This window comes from Carassius gibelio, chromosome B6 (genome assembly GCF_023724105.1).
Source record: "Carassius gibelio isolate Cgi1373 ecotype wild population from Czech Republic chromosome B6, carGib1.2-hapl.c, whole genome shotgun sequence".
Taxonomy (NCBI): domain Eukaryota; kingdom Metazoa; phylum Chordata; class Actinopteri; order Cypriniformes; family Cyprinidae; genus Carassius; species Carassius gibelio.
In genome coordinates this window covers 21,187,811-21,208,238 of record NC_068401.1, presented here as the reverse complement: position 1 = coordinate 21,208,238, position 20,428 = coordinate 21,187,811, and the positions used below count along the sequence as shown (strand labels likewise).

Below are 20,428 nucleotides of genomic sequence, written 5' to 3'. Positions count from 1 at the left end.
ATACCATTCAAAAGCTTGATGTAACTAATATAAATGTAACAAATAAATGTTACAAATGTAACAAACAATGCTGTTCTTTCAATTTATTAACAAAAAAACTGAAAAAATATTCTCAGCTCTTTTCAATAATAATAATATTAATAATATTAATAATATTAATAATAATAATAATTATAATTATATATATAATTATATATATATATATATATATATATATATATATATATATATATATATATATATATATATATATATCAGATTGTTAAAATAATTTCTGAAGGATTTGTGTGACTGGAATAATGATGCAAAAAAAAAATCAGCTTTGAAAGTCAGCTTTGATTGTTCTTAATAAACTTAAATTATGTTGTGGGATAATTAAATATATTCTAAATAAACTACTAACATAAAATTATATACATTTATTTTGTCCTTACATTCTTTCTTGTAACTCCTCCCTCTCAGTGGCACAGCTGACTGAGAAGCTCATTATGCGGGCCTTTGTCTTCTCAGGTGTAAATCACAATGATATTAATGATAGTTGACGCCTACTCGCATATGACTTTTACCAACAAAAAGTGTCTTAGAAAATTCAAATCAATATATTGTTTTCTGTAAGTGAGTAAACAAGATGATTTTCACATAATTTAGAAAGAAAAATTCTAGGCTACAAGCTCCAGTTCTCAAAAGTCCCGGGAACCAATGTGTTTTATGGCATTATTCAAGTGTTTTAAGATTTTTAGTTTTTCACTAACCATGCATAACACTTCTTTTCTCAAAAATACAATCATGTACATACATGCTGCTCACATATTATTATAGCCCAGTTTGTGCTGATTACAGTGAGATTAGACTTTAGCCATTTAGATGTTTATAAGCAACTAAAAAAAAAACACAAATGTCAGGGCATGACAAAACTTCTCCAGGCCCCAAAAATACCCTTAGACCTCAGAGGGTTAAACAAACTGTAATTGTGTTCAATTACGCTAAATATTTTAAAATATTGTTTAATTTTCTTTATTTTGGATTAAAACAAATCTTTCCATGTATTAATATACATTAGCATGACAAGTCCGTCATTTGATTTTAAAACTGTACAATGTTTTTTCACATAATTTCATCAAAGAATGCTATATAACAAGAAATAATTTCAGATGGAAGAAATGACGCTGTCAGATGACACAAATGTCATTATGGATATTATTGGGGACTAACAAATAAATTAGTGACTGTAAAAAGTGAATTTACTTTGTATTTCAAATTAACTTTCCACAGGACAAGAAACAGATGATTCAGCATTTTCAGGGCAATTTAGAGAGGACACAGCCTTATCAAAGCTGTTTCATTGTGAGGTCACGAGCATGCAACACTAATTTAAGTAATTAAATGATGCAATTTAAATCTTGTATTAGTAACAATAAAAATGACAAGTTTTAAACATCAGTGACGGGACTCACCACTTTGAGCTCTGGTACGGCGCGACTGAGTGTCCACTCCTGACTGTTGACAAAGGCATCTGTAACAGAGAAAGAGACAGATCATTTTAAATGTACTCATGCCCTTCAGTTCAGTCTTATTTACAGAACAGTTCTAGTTGAGCAGTTCACTGATCAATACACACAGCAGAGGAAAGGACAGTCAAACAGACCCAAAACAGAACAAAGACCCATTTCCATTTTACAACTAAAACTACACTACAGCACAAAACATGTTTGTGTTCATTTCAGGTCTTTTCAGCAGTGCCAATGATCACATGTGTGTTAATTAAGAGCCCACAGTGCCTAAACGGCCCCCACGCTCAGTTGCACAACACGTTTCACATTACAATAGAACAATAGTGGCTGCAGGTGTGCACTGTGGGCTCAAACACTCAGAGGACATCTAAGAGAGCAGCAAATAAGCCTGCAAATCCATGACTCCTGTTAAAATATGACAAAGTTTATATGTGGTGAGAGTCCATCATGCTCTATTATCAAAGAAAATGCCCATGACGATCAATATTAGATACAATGTTAGATAACGCAAAGCATGGCGTTAGCAATACCAAAGTCACAAATTCGATTCTCAGTGAATGGATGAACAAATAAAATGTTTATATTGAATGCAATGCATTCATGAATTTGAATAAGAGCACCTGCCAAATGAGCAACTGTAGACAGCTGTATTGTGCCTTCTAAAGACTGGAATACACTACATTTACATTTATTCATTTAGCTGATGCTTTTATCCAAAGCGACTTACAATTGCTATATATGTCAGAGGTTAAGTGTCTTGCTCAGGGACACATTGGTGTCTCACAGTGGATTCGAACCCGGGTCTTTCACACCAAAGGCATGTGTCTTATCCACTGCACCAACACCACCCACATGACTTCATGACTTCTAAGATCTGAACCAAATATAAAACACTAGTGGTTACACAAGTGGTCACTTGAACACATCATTTATGGTTACAGAGGAAAAACCTATAAACAAAAGACTGAAGATCACACAGTACCAGGTATTTGATTCACGCAAAAAAACTAACTTTTGCAATGATGAGATGCATGTCAAATTAAAATGTGTAATATTGCCTAAAATAAATTATGAATGGAGGATTTTCTGTGCAATCTCTCAACTCCAACATTTGTCTTTCAGCAACAATCCACGACACCTCCAGCCTGCAAGCTGTGGCAAAAATTTGGGCAAAACTCATGTAATGTGTACCAGCCTTAAGACAGCACCTTCAATGAAACAGAACCTCATTTGTAACTAATCTGGACAATCTTCATAGCTGCAACTCTGAACACCACACAAACAGCCCTCCAGAAAACTGCATTTATGAGGAAGCCTACTATTGAGTGAAATTTCCAGATTTGAAAATGTAAAGTAAATAAATTAATAGAATCATAAATATTAGCTCTAAAGTATCTTATTGGGTAAGAATTGAAGAATTCTCCTTGCCAGAAAACAGTCAACAAAATAAAATGACTTCAAACGTATGACGCGCTCAATTGATTTTATCAAATGATCATAATCACATCTATTCATTTTATAATCCTGCTACTAGCATTTTATTCAGACTAAAACCCCATTAATTCAAGTGAGAAAGCGTTTTGTGTTTTTGTGTGGCCTCTGCACGTCCTGTCATGCCGGTGACTGCTGCCTGCAACAGATGCATTTTGCAGAATTATGGTTAACGATTAATCGATTAATCAATCGTTAATTTAAACGACAATCAATCTTGGAATTAATCAATATTTTACGTCCCTTGTCTAAAACCATCCACCATATCATACGATTTGCCTCATCCACAACTTGGCCCAAACAAAGCAGCTTACATTTAAAGTACAAACTGTTTTTACACTGAGAGTGTGCACTTGGTGTCTTAAATGTTGTTTAGGTAGATTTTGGGACCCTGCTTTATTTTTTCTCCATACACAAAGCAATGCATGCTTTGCTTCCATCTTCTGCTCACTGATGTAAGATAACAACAGTCTATAATTTCTCAAGAGACCCATACTAAACACACGCTAATGCTAACATATATGCATAACCCTTGGGGATTGCCTCCGTTGCCACTTTTTGAAAGGCTACCAGATGAAGAATAGTGAGGAAACAAAAGCCTTTGGGGATTGCTTCATATATTCCATGGGGTGACCCTGAAAAGGCCTGAGAATCTGAAGTGTCTGAGATCTGAGGAAGGTTAACACAATCTGCTACCCACTTAGAAAGCATATATGAAAACCAACTGGGTATTAAAGAAAAAAAACAAGGATTGACTGAACAACTGATTCTGTAATCACATATAAATCATATTGTTTGTTGAAACCTGACTTATTTGAAACCTCTGATCTCTTTTCTCTATTAGGTTTTCCATGCACAGATGAAACCAATCAACACAGCACTATGACAGCTGTCTGTGATGCTCATTCAAAATGACAATCTGTATCATGAGACATGATGGGAGTGACAGATCGGTAATGAACCATTACAGCCAAAGCGCTTGTCAATCTTGTTTCACCTCTTCAATTGAAATAGATTTGCTGGATTATTTTTCTTTAGTCTGAAGCTACTATTATACTTTAGTACTTAAATAAATCGCAAACGTTGGCAGGATAAACAAGGTATCCTTTTATTGTTACAAGTAAATTAAGTTTATTGATATTTGTGTTTGTAGAAAGTTCAATAACCATGAATACTGTGTGAAAGCAGCCTTTATTTCATCTACAAAAAAAAGAAGGCAGTAAAGATTAAACTAAAACACCCAATCATTATCCATGCTCTTCATCCGCAACTCTGAGGAGAGACAATGCAGAGCCTGCTTCTCATGAAAATCCATGCATGTCTGGAGTTCGATGTCTGAATGATTGGCTCCAAACAACTGAAAAATGTAGCTTTGACGAGCACCCAGTTGATTTCAACTTGCAAGTTAAATTTTTGCATTAAAAAAAAAGAATCATGGCTCAGCTACATGGAGTGATAGGCCTAGCATTAGGAGGAGGCAATTCTATCAATATTTATATATCTTTACATTACATCGTTCAAGTTTCCCAATTATTATTTTTTGCTCCCGTGTGACAGATTGTATATGACCCACATTTTGTAAGCAGGGGAATAAACAAAACAAAAGGATGCTGATATTATCAGATCGGTTTCAGGCATTATTTATTTATGGAAATAAATCTAATATGGATCAAGATACATGTACTGGTATCTGCCACGTAAGCAGACAGATCAGATATATTTCCCTGTCAATAAGAGTCGTACATCATTGAAAAAGCAAGGGTGGCGAATGACGCCGACTCATATGGAAGCTTTTCCAGGTCAGTATGTCTACCTTGGATTGTTTTACAAAGCGTATAGTGGCATAAAAGCAGTATTTTAAATTACTGGCCGATAGCCATGTCTGCTTAACATGTAGTATACAGAATACTTAACAGAAGTATTTATCTTCCTTCTTTTTCAGTTGCAAGTTTTACTGCCAGCTTTGAACAGACTGAATATGAATAGAACAAGCTCAATACTGCCTTCTGAAGAGCTGCTTATAAAGTAGATGAACTGAACATATTTCTGATCACATTTGCACAAGTGTCACTTATTCATCTGAACTGTTAACAATATTGAACTGGATTGAGCTGAATAAAAGACAGTTATCTTCTATATAGCTTATATTCAATTTTTTCATAATGAATTGATTTTACAACATTAACACTTATTTTCCTTTTAATTATTGGAAAGCTACTTTGAAACTATCTGTATAATATAAAGGACTATATAAAAGTGACCTGTCTTGTCAATGGATAGTAAACGGTTTCTGTCTCCAGTTGAAATCTGATGTGTTTTAGGTAAATGGGATTTTAGTTTTTCATGTTGTAGACATCTCATGTAACACAGAATTTGTATTAAGCATAAAAGACACCTGGTCAATTACTTGGTAACAAAAATTGCTAATCAGCCTTCACATGGCAGCAACTAGATGTGGTGAAGAAGACTTGCTGAAGTTGGAGCAACAGAATGGGGAAGAAAGGGGACTTAAGTGACTTTGAATGTGAAATGGTTGTTGATACCAAACAGGCATGTATGAGTATTTCAAAAACTGCTGACCTACTGGGATTTTCACACACAACCTTCTCTAGGGTTTACAGAGAATGGTAAGAAAAAGAGAAAATATCCAGTAAGCAGCAGTTGTGTGAACGAAAATGCCTTGTTGATGTCAGAGGTCAGAGGAGAATGGGCAGACTGGTCGGAGATGATAGAAAGGCAACAGTAAATCAAATAACCACTCATTACAACCAAGGTGTACAGAATACCATCAACACGCCGAACCCCGAAGCAGACGGGCTACAGCAGCAGAAGACCACACTGGGTGCCGCTCCTGTCAGCTAAGAACAGGAAACAGAGGCTACAATTCACACAGGCTCACCAAAACTGGACAATAGAAGATTGGAAAAATGTTGCCTGGTCTGATGAGTCTCGATTTCTGCTGTGACATTCAGATGGTAGAGTCAGAATTTGGCGTAAAGACCATGAAAGCATGGATCCATCCAGCCTTGTCTCAATGGTTCAGGCTGGTGGTGGTGTTGTAATGGTGTGGGGGATATTTTCTTGGCACACTTTGGGCCCCCTATTACCAATTGAGCCTCGTTTAAAGCCCCAGCCTACCTGAGTATTATTGCTGACCATGTCCATCCCTTTATGACTACAGTGTACACATCTTCTGATGGCTACTTCCAGCAGGATAATGCACATGTCACAAAGCTCAAATCATCTCAGACTGGTTTCTTGAACATGACGGTGAGTTCACTTTACTTAAATGGCCTCCATAGTCACCAGATCTCAATCCAAACAGAGCAGCTTTGGGATGTGGTGGAACGGGAGATTCGCATCATGGATGTAAAGCCGACAAAACTGCAGCAACCACGTGATGCTATCATTTCAATATGGACCAAAATCTCTGTGGAATGTGTCCAACACCTTGTTGAATCTATGCCATGAAGAATTAATATAATTATCATTAGAATTACCATAATTTAATTTTACTATTAAATTAACATTGTTATATTTAAAACATTTTAAATAAGTTAAAATATTTGAAAAATATATACATTATTTTTAAAAGTGTATCTGGCCAGAAACTAAATTTTTACCTTAGACCTTGCATGAGTTTTCTTCATGTCAGTTGTGGCGAGCTCAAACATGACCATGCGAAAGGCGAGCAAGGTATGGGATTATTTTGAATTAGAAAGAAACAGAAAAGTTTTGTGTAAACTGTGTAATGTCAAATTGGCTAATGGAGAAATGCAATGGGGGAAGTCGTGACCTAATGGTTAGAGAGTTTGACTCCTAACCCCTAAGGCTGTGGGTTCGAATCTCGGGCCGGCAATAACATGACTGAGGTGCCCTTGATCAATGCACCGAACCCCCAACTGCTCCCCAGGCACCTCAGAATAAATGGCCGCCCACTGCTCCAGGTGTGTGTTCACGATGTGTGTGTGTGTGTTACTTGGATGTATGTCACTTCATATTCAATAAAGGCATGTATGCATTAGCTTAGAAACTATCCAAAGCCAGCTAATGTCAATCACGTTATTCACTGCAATTCCATCCGTGCCATCTATTCCTCTAACGAAGACCCACTTCAGCGGTGGTGCGGGGGTGTCCAGGTGCTTTCCAAAGTTCTGTTGGCTTGCTTTTTTTCTTATCTCTGCATGCCTGCAACTTCAGTTCCCTCAGAGCGCATTTTTTCAAGTGCAGGAATTGTTAATCGCCTCAGGTCCTGTCTTTCTTTTTGTGCATTTCGTTTTTAGATGATATAGCCTACAAGATGAAATAGGTTTTTATTTTAAAACCCGTTTAAATGCTATTCCTTGATCAAATTTCCTATTGTTTTTTACTTTTTCTTTAATATGTTGGCTAACGTTATATGAAGATGAAGAATTCTATCTGGCTCTTGATTGATTTTCCATTGTTCTGCATTTTTCCCCAGCTGATTTAATAAATAAGCATTGGTTGACTGTTTGCTTTTTTTATGACCACCTAAAATTGAATAAAATGATGATAACGCGAGGCAAGCATAGGCTACGGCATAATTGTGACCTATTTTTAGTGGAATTCGTTGAGGTATTTGACAGTTTGATTCATAGATTAAGTATTTCAAATGTAGGCTATTATCTGCAAACACACAAAAAAAAGTTCATCTTTTGGGGGTTTCTTGCTTTTAGACAAGTCGACTAGTCGGATACAAGACTTCCATTTGAACAACAGTCAAACTCTAGGTGAATTAATTCTGGCAAGTGAACCTCATCTGCATTTGTATGTGTAGTAAACACAGTAACTTCTCAAATACGACAATCATGTTGTCACTTTAAAGTCATTGAATATCTAGGAGGACACAAAAATAAACTTTAGAACAGAGAACAGCCAACATATTCCAACAGGTGGGCTAATGAGGGGTGTCTGTGTGCCCTGTGGGAAGCTCATGTGTCTTACTGAAATGCTCTTATGCATTTGTTTATATGTGTATGTAGAGTAAGAGTCTCATTTCAGCGTTGATTCTTTGCAGCCAGTTTCCCACGACCTGCTTGGTCCCTCCACCCCCTCGCTGTGAGCGGACCGTTTTCAGAAGCGCACTTCCACCACCCACTCTGTGTAGGGGAAAAAATGACGACGTGATGGAAAAAACTGAAAAGTTAAATTAGAAGGACATTTACAGGAAGTCCCTTGATTTACAATAATTCTGCATAATGTTACCAAGGTCAGTGTCCTGGTGTCTGTGATGGCCTGACCGAGACCAGGTCCTTTCATTCTGCTCAGCTTTTGTCCTTAGGATTCACCCTCATTTTAAGAACTTGCAGCTTTTAGAGAGTCTCCCGAATCATTAAAATCCCACACACCCAATGTAAGCATCCTGAGGGGACTTTGAGAACTAGGCCAACCCCAGTTCAAAATCGACACCATGAGGCTCCATCAAAGATTCAATTAGGATTTATGAAAGCGGAACTAACACGCAAAGCGCAATAATGAATGTGTGGGGTAGCTTGCAACAATCAACCATTACACAGCGCTCAAAGGCGCACTTGGCGCAAGTCACAACTCCCAAGGACATCAATCATCATTCGGTCAGGATGTAAATGAAGCGGCTTTTCCTCTCCTGCAGAACAGTGAGTGTGTGTAATTCCTCTGAATGAGACGTCTGGTATGAGATCCGAGTTGTTTGATTATATCTGGTCTCATCTATATACATCTAGAGCCGAAATCTTGACAGTCATCAAAGTATGATGCATTTTGCAGCTTACTCTGTCTAAGACCTGGCCTAATTAAGAACAGGAAGAAGTCATCAGGTTGGAGCTTGGCAAAAGCTCTAGACATTTATATGTGCAATAGGCATTAGGGCGCTTCCCAGCGTGAAGTTAAGTTTGCAGCTAGTGTACAGCAAAATATTGACAAGATCATGCCTACATTTTGAGTTTGTTCTTTTGAGCTGCAAAAAAGAAAAAGAAACTATGGCGTGACCAGTGTAGTCTATTAAGGCTTGCCCAGCTGGTTTGAAACTGTTATAAAGAACTCAGTGAAAGGCAGCTACAGCAAGTGCATGTGGAGTCAGTGTTATGTGGAGCCTCAGTTCAATTCATTTAGCTCTGAATGCTGCCAGAAACATGAATTACTGCTGTACACTCTGAAAATTGATGGAGGTTATTGGAGAAGCACCCTCCTCCCTCTGTTTCACTGTCATTTTACACTCCTCGTCTCAAGCTCTCTCATCTCATTCCCACCTCACCCCAATGTCCCCTCCAGACACTGAGAACAGCATGTTTCATCTCCTCATTTATTGCAGCTCCCAAAATAGCTTTGTGAACACAAAGCCGCGTTTCCCAGCAGTTTTTGTAAAAACACACACACTAAGATACACATGCCACGCTAGCTCAAATTAATAAGATGCTCTTTCTCTCCAAATTCCACTATCAACTATCAACTTTAATAGGGTTGTATATCATTTGAATTTTATCAATTTTGATTCCAATTCCGCATATCAATTCAATGATTCTTATAAATTCCCAGTTTCGATTTCATTGTCAAAAGTCAAACATTTAGATATCAAACATATTTACTTTGTGTGTCTTTTTGCAAAACATTAAATTGCTGCTGAATAATACCATGAACAAAAATCCAAAAATCTCTTAGACTCCATTAAGAGCTGTTTGTGTGCAGGATACATTGAGACTTTTTTTAATGGAGGTTGAGGTTCTCAAAATTCTGAAGAAAAAAAATATAAGACTATGAGTGGAATGATTCAATGACTCTAGATTTATTTGACTCATTACTGGTAGAATCAGTGTTTTTGAATGAATCTCTTGAATGAATGATTCAAAGACGAGTACATTATTAATAGCCCCTTTTCACCACCTAAAAATAAAGGATGCGGAGGAATTGACAGGAACTGGAATTGATTTTTGATTCACAACCCTCATCTTTAACAAAGAAACCAGCAAATAATTGTATTCCTGCATCATGCGTCTATGTTCAACTGACTGCGGGTCATTGACCCTAACAGAGCAAATGGAAAAAATCCAGTCTGCCAGCCCCCCGCTGCTATTCTGACACACTGGGCTGCATTGTTGCCCCTCTGTTGGGCTGCACTGGGGCTACTGATGGCTCAACCATGCACCACTGCTCCCTGGACATCATTCTGAAACAGGATGTTGTTACAGCTGCTTCCTGTTTTCCTAGAAGGGGTCTCAAGTTTCCATTTTCCCCAGTGTTTCCAGTGCGGCAGGGTCGCTGTGGTACCAGTTCATTGACCTGCATGCTGAATTCACTGCTTTGGCTGAATCAATATTCTGCCAAACACTAATCGAACCAGTTCTCATTGACACACTAGGGCCCTCTGGCAGTATGATCAGGATCGTGACGTCTAAAGCCGTTCAAATGCTGATTCTTGGCAGAAAACAGATCAATCAACAGTACTTGTGGCATACAGTTGATACAATTTTTAAAAAATGGAAGTAAATGGGCCCAACCTGACAAAGTAAAACAGACCAAGTAATACTGAAGCTATATATCACTATTTAAATTGTGCGAATAACAGTCTAAATTAAATCTGTGCGTCATACAAAGCCATTGTGGGTTTTTTTTTTCAGAAGACAATTAAGGGAGAGTACATAATTAAATACATATTTGTTTATTTTCTGAAGATGAGTGCAAGTCTTACAGATTTGGAATGACATGTATATGATAACAGAACTTTCATTTTTGAATGAACAAACAATTTAAATTGTATTAAACCCAGAATATTAATTTTAGCTGATGTTTCGGCCATTATTTATAAATTACAAAAGGACCATCACTTTTAAATCGATTGTCTAAAACGATGTATATTCAACTTCCTCAGCATCAACCATCTGGTCTCCTGCAATGCACCAGGCTTCGTACGTTTCCTGACTCAGTAAGACACTCTTAATGAACATAAACCTCCTACACACATGCACATCATGTGCTGAGACGGCAGAAGAAAAGCTGAGTCTGTGTCCTAGATTTTACAAGCTGCATAAGGTGAACATGCAAGCTCCATACTTTAAATGTATCCACTCATACTGTGACAATGGAAAGTCTAGAACCCTCACACTGTGTTTCTGGGTGCCACCTCCGCAGAGACAGCAGGGGATAAGAGTGTTTAGCAGAATGTGTCTGCTCTTCATCAAAATGACACAGAGGAAGAAAGAGAGGAAGAGGGTTGGAAAAGAAAAGACACAGCGAGTTAGTGATGGAATAAGCAGGGGTGATTTTCCACATTGTGGTAGATAGATTATCCAGCGCAGCACAGTTAAACATGTGTTTTGTGTCCTGGCTGCCTCTGTCTGTCTGAAGCATGGCCTGTTCTCACCCAGGCTTTAGAGTTTACATATCAACACTGTATTCCAAAAACAGCCCAACAAGGTGTGTGTGTGTGTGTGTGTGTGTACCTACGCCAAACATATAGGGTGGGACTGAGAGGGACATAAACACACTGCCTTCACACACAATTCTTTTCACATCTATTATTTATAATTCTATTAACTGGGGGGAAAACTAAAAACATTCACAAAACATGGCATGCATTGTTGTGCATTACCAAAATGCAATAAAAGTAAATTTATGCATGTATGCAATATTTGGTGATCTGACTTGCAGCTGTAAATTTTTTGCCACATTTCCCTTTAAATAAAGAATTTTTTTTTAGTTAAGTCATGTTCATTTGATTTCAACGAAATAATCAATGAAAAAAAAAACATTAGTTGCCAATAATATGCAAAATAACAAAAACGTGTTCAGAGGTAAAATACCAAACTATTCAATTTTCCAACATAACTTAAAAAATTGTTTACACATTCATTCATTTGAACGCATTTAACATTATATTACACATTATAACTGTTCTTCTGAAAACATCCTGAAATACTAGCATGATAACGGTTTAAAATAGTGTTTTAAAATGTATTTAATTATCATCAGGGTGCATTTTTTCGTCTTTGGCAAATGCAAAAGGCGTGAAAATGTGTCAGTAATTTTGTTGATGAGCTTAACACTGGTTTTATTTACTTTAGGCTGATTCTGTGCACGCATTTTACCTTGCATGATATTAATAAATTACTATGTGGAATTAGCAGCTTTATTTATTTTTTTAAAGGATGCATTTTCACTTGTTTTTATGCCAACAAGGAAAAATACAGCATTCTGCATCACGAACCCATGTGCATTATGTGCATTACACAATAATGCATTTAGGAAGAAAAAAAATCAAGGATTCACAATTGTGTGACACAACATAATCTATGCTTTAAATATAACACATCTACAGCCACAGTAAACAAGATGCGCTGACTGAAACCAACAAGGATTTGATGTGGTTACAAAGAATAGACGATCTTCTTTTGGAGCCTGCACAGACAGTATGTAGCTGAAACTGGAAATTATAATGCTCGACTTTACAATATCTTTCAATACTCCCACCTTCCAATTAAAAGAACCAATCGCCAATAATAAAAGAACTAGTGTTGGGCGATATGCTCTTCAGCCTGTGAGATCGCTGATATACTCGTCTATCGACACAACCCTAAAAGGAATCAATGATGGCTCAGTTAATTCAATCTGAACTTTACTTGCATGACTGGAAATAGATAACTGAATACATTCCCAAGATGGCCGCTGGGTGAACTGATTTGCCTTGAAAGGGACTCTGATGAGTTTCTGAACAAAGTTTCTGACAAAATGTCGCCTGTTAAGCATGTGCTTTACAGACTTTTGCAATGAAGAGCTGCAATAAAGGATTAGTAGGTCTGCAATAGAAGGTACTTGAGCAGAAACGTTGGGTTAAACAAAGGGATGCATCCAAGGAACGTCGTAAATATAATGCGTTTCCCACTTCCTGTGCAGTGTTTACATTCTCTATATAGCCTTTGCATCTGTGATGTGGTCCGCTGAAAACATGGCAGCACCACTATAAGGGAAAAAGAGAAGGAAAAACAGCCACATTGCCATATTTCTGTCTCCGCCAGCCCACGCCGCTGGCACAGTTTCTGCAGCTGTCCTTCCGCTTTTTTCTTTCCCTTGCTGCTGCTATTATTATACTGTGGCCACCTTTGAGTCAGCGCTGTCAAGGAGAACAGACTTCACAGGAGACAGAACATTAGAAGGAATGTACACACACTAACAAAGCACCTGAGTCAGGACCAAAGCAGCTAAGAACAAACATGCCAAACTACACAAGGAAATAATTTTAAGCTTATCTGAATTCCAAATGCTAAATGCAAATATTAACTGGCTCCACTTCTGCACGAGTTGTGTTGACAGTGATCTCTCTAGTGTACCGGTGCATGTGCACGACTCCTTTATTATAAGAATGATGTAATAAGGATGTTTTATTTTTAAAGTGGCATAGAAATGTTACCTGGACAGCTGCAAATTTATTCTTGCTGAATTGTCTGTACAAATGAAACTCGGGACCCAGATTTTAACAACAATAACTATCAGCAGACTGGGGAAAAGTTGGCTGTGCAGCCTTAGAAAAAGGATGTTTGCAGAATTTGGCAACTATCCAAGCTTACCTGTAAAGATGGAGCTCAGCATCTGTACAGTATCCCAAGAGTTTTCTTGCAACCCTCCTTGTGGTTATTCCCTGTACTATGTTATAAGAAAAAGCTAGTCAATTCCCTGATAAGCGGTCTATTGCAGGTAGTCCCACCCCAAAATTCACATCATTTGTTGAGCCAGAACATGTCAGACTACTTCAAAACAGGTAGAGTGTTTACACTCTTTGTGTAAACCTTAAAAGTGACCTAAAGGGTTTACCCAGAAGCGGAAATTCGATCTTTAGCTACTCTCATGTTACATCAAAACGATAAGGCATTTGTGTATCTCCAAAATGCAAATGAAGATATTTTTAGATGAAAGCTAAATTATTTATCCCCTCCATGGAAAGACCATTCCTTTCATTTTTTTCAAAATTCAAAAAGTTTGTAAAGACAATGTAAAAGTCATCCATATTGAGCTTTTTCTTGCAAGTCTAAAACATGATATTGTTTTGATATATTGATATCATGCTTTGTATGATAACTAGATTTTTTTAACAAAAAATTTTGACTAATGCACATCAAGTATGATAAACGGACTTGGAAACGCTAGAACAAAACTCAAACCTCAAAACTGTCTGCGTGACACAAGAACAAATCGCACTGGATTTCACACATCAATCCTGCACTTTTGAGCTTCCATTACACTTTATATTTATATATTAACAAGTTTCTTTTTTTGTGCTCTTATTTACATTTTCATTAGCTTCTTAAATGCACTCTTTAAAAATAAAGGTGATTCACAATGCCATAGAAGGCATAGATGGTTTCCATGAACCTTTAACTTCTGAAGAACCTTTCTGTTTCACAAAAGGTTCTTTGTGGCAAAAGAAGTTTCATAAAAAGGTAAGAAAGAAATGGTTCTCTAAAGATCCTTTAAATGAAAAGTTCTTCGTGGAACCAAAAATGGTTATTCTTTGGCATCGCTGTGAAGAACCTTTTAAAGCACCTTTATTTTTAAGAGTGTAGTTCAATGTTCTTTTTGAAATTTTGGAACCCTCTACTTCAACTATATTATGTTCAAAAAAATAAATTGTATTTAAACCTGTTTTGTAATGTACTACAATATCACGTAAACACTCCATAATAACAACTTCGCAATTATCAGAGATATTTATTAAAAAAACTTCATGCATCTGGGTGATCATATCTGTATACCACTCTGAGATCACATATTCATTCAATTTGTTTTCGATTTACAAATTTAAGGGAACGACTGGAGCCAGACATGTAAATTTACTCTAAAAGTGCTTCATGTTTTTGCACACAATCTACACAGATCTCAGTCTCACAGAAGTCAGAGAATGCCAAAATAAAACCGACATATGCTTCTGTCAAAAGATGACCAAAACTCAACCCACACAAGTCTTAATTAAGAGTAACTTTTGAAGTAGAGGTCAGAGATCTTTTAATACGACCATACATTTTCAACAGAGTTATGTACAATAAAATTTCAGCCCTTCAGCACAAGAATGCTGCATCTCTCTCCTAATCTTAAGGGGAAAAGAAGCCACCCACGTTTAACGCACCAAAGACTATTATCATAGTTACAATCAAGATATCATTACAGCTGACACAGTCAGTGTGCCATTACTGCAGAAGATCTGATGAGCGCTTGATAAACGAGGCATGCACATAGCACTTTCTCCACCACCCCTCATTGTTTTGACTGAAAGCAAGACAATGGATAAAAAACAAGAAGCAGTGGCAGAATGACAATGGGAGAATGCAAAAGCAAGATGCACAAGACAAAACAAACCAGTCAGCCCTGTAAACGTAGTTGGAATGTCCTCGTATGTAGAACGATCTGGAAATAACATTCCTTACAGCGAGATCGAACCGTATGCTGCAATTCACACTATAATTAAACTGTCAAGTGGAGTGCTATTTAACACAACAAGATCAAAAGGGTTTCCTGGACAAAACAAAGAAAATGTAAAACGTAATGAGACACAGCAGTGTTATTGAAGGTTTAGCAGCTGTAAATGTCCATAATCAAACTCAACACTTGTGGGGCTCACAACAAGGCAGACAAATGTGTACATAGGCTCCACCGCAATGTCAGGAAGCAAACAGAAGCAGCTGAAGAAAAGACAGAAAGGACACATGGCAGGATCCAAACAACCCACTGAGGTGTTGCGGCTCAAAAACTAGACCACTGCAGGTCTGATGCACCACTGGGGTACACACAACAGCGGTCCAACTTGGCGGTGTGCTGTTTCCACAGAGGTGTTGTTGTCTTGCAGCCTTTGGATCCGATCACACACATGAGCTTCCACCTCTGTGTCATTTAAACTGCCAGAAGCATTGAGGTTTTGGACCCTGGTCGGGAAGCACCATTAATTGAAAAAAGAATCAAGATTTCAATTACAATTTTAATCATGAAAAGAGTGGAACAAAAAGGCTCCATTAAGGTCTACATTAGCTGCTTCATTATTTTCTATTTACATTTATTCATTCAACAAGAAACATTCGTCCAATGTAAAGTTTGGGGTCAGTATTAAAATAAACGCAATACTTTTAATAGTGTATAATATTTCTGTGGATTTAAATTAATCACAGTATGTCTGTTGCCCGTGAATGTGATGGCAAATCAGAATTTAATCAGAAATCATCCGTGATGACAAACAGTCCAACATGTGAGGTTGGATTTTTACAATGAATCAATTAATATCTGTGCTTTTTTCGCGAGATGAGAACATGTCTCGCGTAAACGAGAAACACAACTGATTAGGGTCAGGTAAATCTGCACTAATCAAATTTCATAGGAATTTCTTAAGACAACTTGTCATGAAAAACATTTGCTTTTAAGGAAGCATCTGACAGCGATAAATCTCAATATTAATTTTTGAAGCCGAAAAAAAGAAAGAGACAACCATTACAAAAAAAATAGCAGGAAATCACTGAACTTAACTTCCAAAAGCACAGGCATTTCACCTCTGTGAGATTTTCATCACTGCAAAAGTTCTCCTTCTTAACTAGATGGGTTTTCATTCTACTTTGGCGATATTAAAAAAAGTATTGCAAAATTACACCATTTCCAGTAACCAATGTCATGCAACTAAAACGTAACCTTTTGCCTCTCGCAATAAGTTATGGCAAAATTGGTTAATTCTCCAAGCATTAATGGTAGGGAAAGACCCTTACACTGGAGAGCGGCAATGTACAGTATGAAGTGTTTCTTGGAGGTTATAGTACATTGAAGAATGATCATATGACTTTTTTCACACACCATGCGACCTGTAAATGTGGAAAAAACGTTTCCAATGCAGATTGGCAAAATATTCCTTTTTCAAAATGCCTGAAAACCACCTCATGTGAGCGTAAAAACTTTTAACCAAAATTTAAACATTTCCATTAGGCGTATTTTCAATTCACAATTTTAATTAGCACAGTTTGAAGGGTAATATAAACGCAACTACTGATTGATTTCAATTCATTTAAAAATGTATAGACTTTACCATTTCAGTGACCATAACTAACAGGTTCAGTTTGTCAAAACTGTGCAAAATGATTACAAAAGTCCATAACCACCTGTCCCGACAACGTATAAACCTCACAATAAACTGCTTACAGTACATGCACTCCTATGGGTTTCTGTGTGTCATCACTCAATAAGAGCATTAATACAAACCACAGTCATGGCAGGAATCTGAGAGGCTGATGGGAAGGTCTGTAAGCAGGGCAAAGATGCCAGGCGCCATTTCCGCGCCACTGCTCTGTGCCAGCCTGCGGTGTCTAATGGCAAGATGAAAGCAATATGAGCAGGAGAGGACACTAATGAAAGAGATGAAAATTAAAAAAACATGAAGCAAAAGAAAATGTAATGTCCTTTTCTTCATTTTAGACAGGCAAGGAATTAATGCCCAGAAAACAACAATGCCTACAGGCTCTAAAACAAATCAGTGCAGCCGTGGCATTAATCATCAAGAACAGACACACTGCTGTCAAGAACAATCACACTCACAGGGAATGAAGGAACAGATTGTTTGTAAGAGTGCCATTATCCATGCCTGTTTATTTTTTTTCGCTTCCTTGAGTGAGGTGAAGAGGTGAGGGGAGGCGCTACAAGATGGGGTTTTCCAAGAAATGCAACAATGGCAATCCGACACATCCTTCTCAGATGCACACTTAAACACAGAGCGCCTCTCGTCCTTGTCTCAGAGACGGCTTCACTTTCCGCCAGTCAGGACAAAACAGGTGGAGGAGTGAGGAGACTATGGTCCAACACAAGAACCTCAGCAGATGGAGTTGATCATAAAGATATTGTTCAACTAAAGTACATAAACACTGCATATTCAGACATGGATCAATGCTAAATAAGAATGATAAATACTATTATATAGAATTCTTCCGAAAAATTCTTCCAAAAACCTTGATTAAAACACGTTTGCTAAGTTGTACTAACCATCTCTATCCAGCCAATTAAATGACAATAAAAATCAAGTGCTATATCCAAGTAAAATGTTATGCAATTTTCTTATTCCTTGAATGCATGTATAAGTGTTCAAACATACAAATTTTTTATGACATGTATAATTAATTAGTTAATAACCTTGTCATAAAAATTCTTATTCTATTAATATTTTATATTAATATCCAAATTTACTAGGGTATTTTAAAACACTTACTGACTTGGAAATTCATGAGTGCCTGCAGGTTTTTCATGTTGGTTGCATCACACGATTTTGATTTGTCAGAAAAATATTTTTTGCAAATATGAACAAGAATGCTTGTTAAAATATGCATTTTCCAAAAAAAAAAAAAAAATTGTGCCAAAGCAAATTGGATTTTTATTTTCTACATTATGATATCAGGCCAGGTGTATCACACTGATATGAGACTTTAAGCCCTCAAATAATATATCAATAGATTTAAATTACAAAAAGACAACACGTACTCACTGTATGCATTTTCAGCATTTTTTTAATAAATGAATAGATGGGACAAAAACTCACATGCGTCACATACTATTTGCTTGACAAACTGCTTTTTACATACCATATACTAAGTATACATGGTTATATGTATACTCATAGATACTGTACATATTTAGATCCAGGGATAAAGAAACCCATTTTAACAATTACACAATAAAGAAACAGAAAATGGGATTAAAAAAAAAAAGTATGAAAGTGAGCCGAGACAGAACGTATCAGTAACAGCAGGTTGGGCGATGACAGACCCCTGCTGGGGTATCAGGCCAAACCTTGACTCTCAAATTAATGAAATAATTATACAAAAATGTAATTGCTCGGTGTGCAGAGTAACATTATAAATTTTACTACACGCTGAACACATAATGAGATGCGTATACACTCATGCATTGTGCATTGTGTGGGTGAGGGTCGGGCCCCATATCCTAAGGGCAGCTCGTGCTTCAGAAGGCAGTGGGGGGAGGTCTGTGTGTCTGACGGTGGGTTAACGAGAGACTGACGATGACAAATAGTCACTGGCTTCTCATAAACGGCATCAAACCCATAACCACCCATTCATTCTTCCCCCTCACCCTGCAGGCTGCTATTCATTTCTCATTGTGCTCTCAACAAAGGGGTCACAAGAGATCACTGCTGTTTGTACATAAGCGAAAATAAAATTTCACTCAAATACCCAAATAATAAACATTCTCTACCATATGCAAATAAGCAACTCCCTTCTTCACGCATTCGCAATTAAGCATCCCCCATATCAAACGGTGTTGCCAATGAGACTCTTCGAACCAAGAGCCCACTGATTAGTTTCAATCAAAGTAATTAAGGCCATCTTCATCATCTCAGTGAGATGTTAACCGTGTTCACGGTCAAGACTCAAGTCAAGACAATTCTGTTCACAGAGAGGATGCTTTCTCTTCTGTGTGAGACTATGTGTTTACGTGCTTCCCGAATAACTCGCCTGACGGGTTATTTTACATACAGACTCCAAGATAAACATCAGAACATTTGGGAAAGCACTCAGTAACTTGCAATGCCTTGTAGACAGGTCATTTGTTCTTTTTATGGTCCGTAAAATTAAACTAAGTAAATAAATATCTTAAACAGAAATGTCAATTTTTTTAAATATATGTTGATAAAAATAACAAAACTTGAATGTACAACATCAAACGGTGGATGAAGCCACTATGAATATTCATGTTTGCTTAATAAGCCCTGCCCCGCACACATGCGCCACACGCCACAGTTCCAGCTGACTTCTTGTTTCACAGATTCTGCCAAAAGCGAGACTTTCATCTGTTGACCGCCTGCAGTCGTTGATCTGGCCTATTGTCAGCTAAACAATAGCCAAACAAACAGTGGATACCACCAGCCTCAAGAGTCACTCGGCAGCACCCGGAGAAGAGAAGGGAGGCAGGGCAATCCTTCAGTTAATTGTAAGAGCCCCGTCCAGAGAGGAAATGGTCTTGGGTCATTGAAACTGCACTCGAACACCCTCCACAATAAGCCCATCCCCCACAATTCTGTTATCGGGTCCCATCATTATCTGGCTTTTTTCCATCTGAGTGTGGGATGTCTTTTTCTTCGGATGCTCGGCAAAATCCAGGCGGTGGATTTGTAAATGTTTATGAATTCATCCTCATCAGTCAGTCACACTGAGTGTTTGCGTTTGCCAGCTGTTTGCTATCAATTGTGGTGTGTGGTTTTGCGCACACTGTTGATTGACACCTCATGGAGGGCAACCAGGGTATGAAGCCAGCTGTATCTTAAAGGTATAATATGTAAGATATTTGCAGTAAAATATCCAAAAACCACTAGGCTATATATTTTGTCCAGCTGATTACTAACAATATCTCTAACTTTTTCAACTTCTTGTAAATAATCAGAAAATTCCCATTCTAAGCAATGACGTTAG

The 20,428-nt window shown here is 37.4% G+C and overlaps 1 protein-coding gene across 4 annotated transcripts in view; it reads right to left on the bottom strand.

Moving 5' to 3' along the window:
- agap1 (ArfGAP with GTPase domain, ankyrin repeat and PH domain 1) overlaps positions 1–20,428 on the bottom strand; it is a 176,368-nt gene that overhangs the window by 90,173 nt on the left and 65,767 nt on the right. For all 4 annotated transcript variants that reach the window (XM_052559007.1, XM_052559008.1, XM_052559006.1 and 1 more), the window contains exon 2: positions 1,455–1,513. In XM_052559007.1, the coding sequence (XP_052414967.1) occupies positions 1,455–1,513 (59 nt within the window). The remainder of the gene's footprint in view (positions 1–1,454; positions 1,514–20,428) is intronic.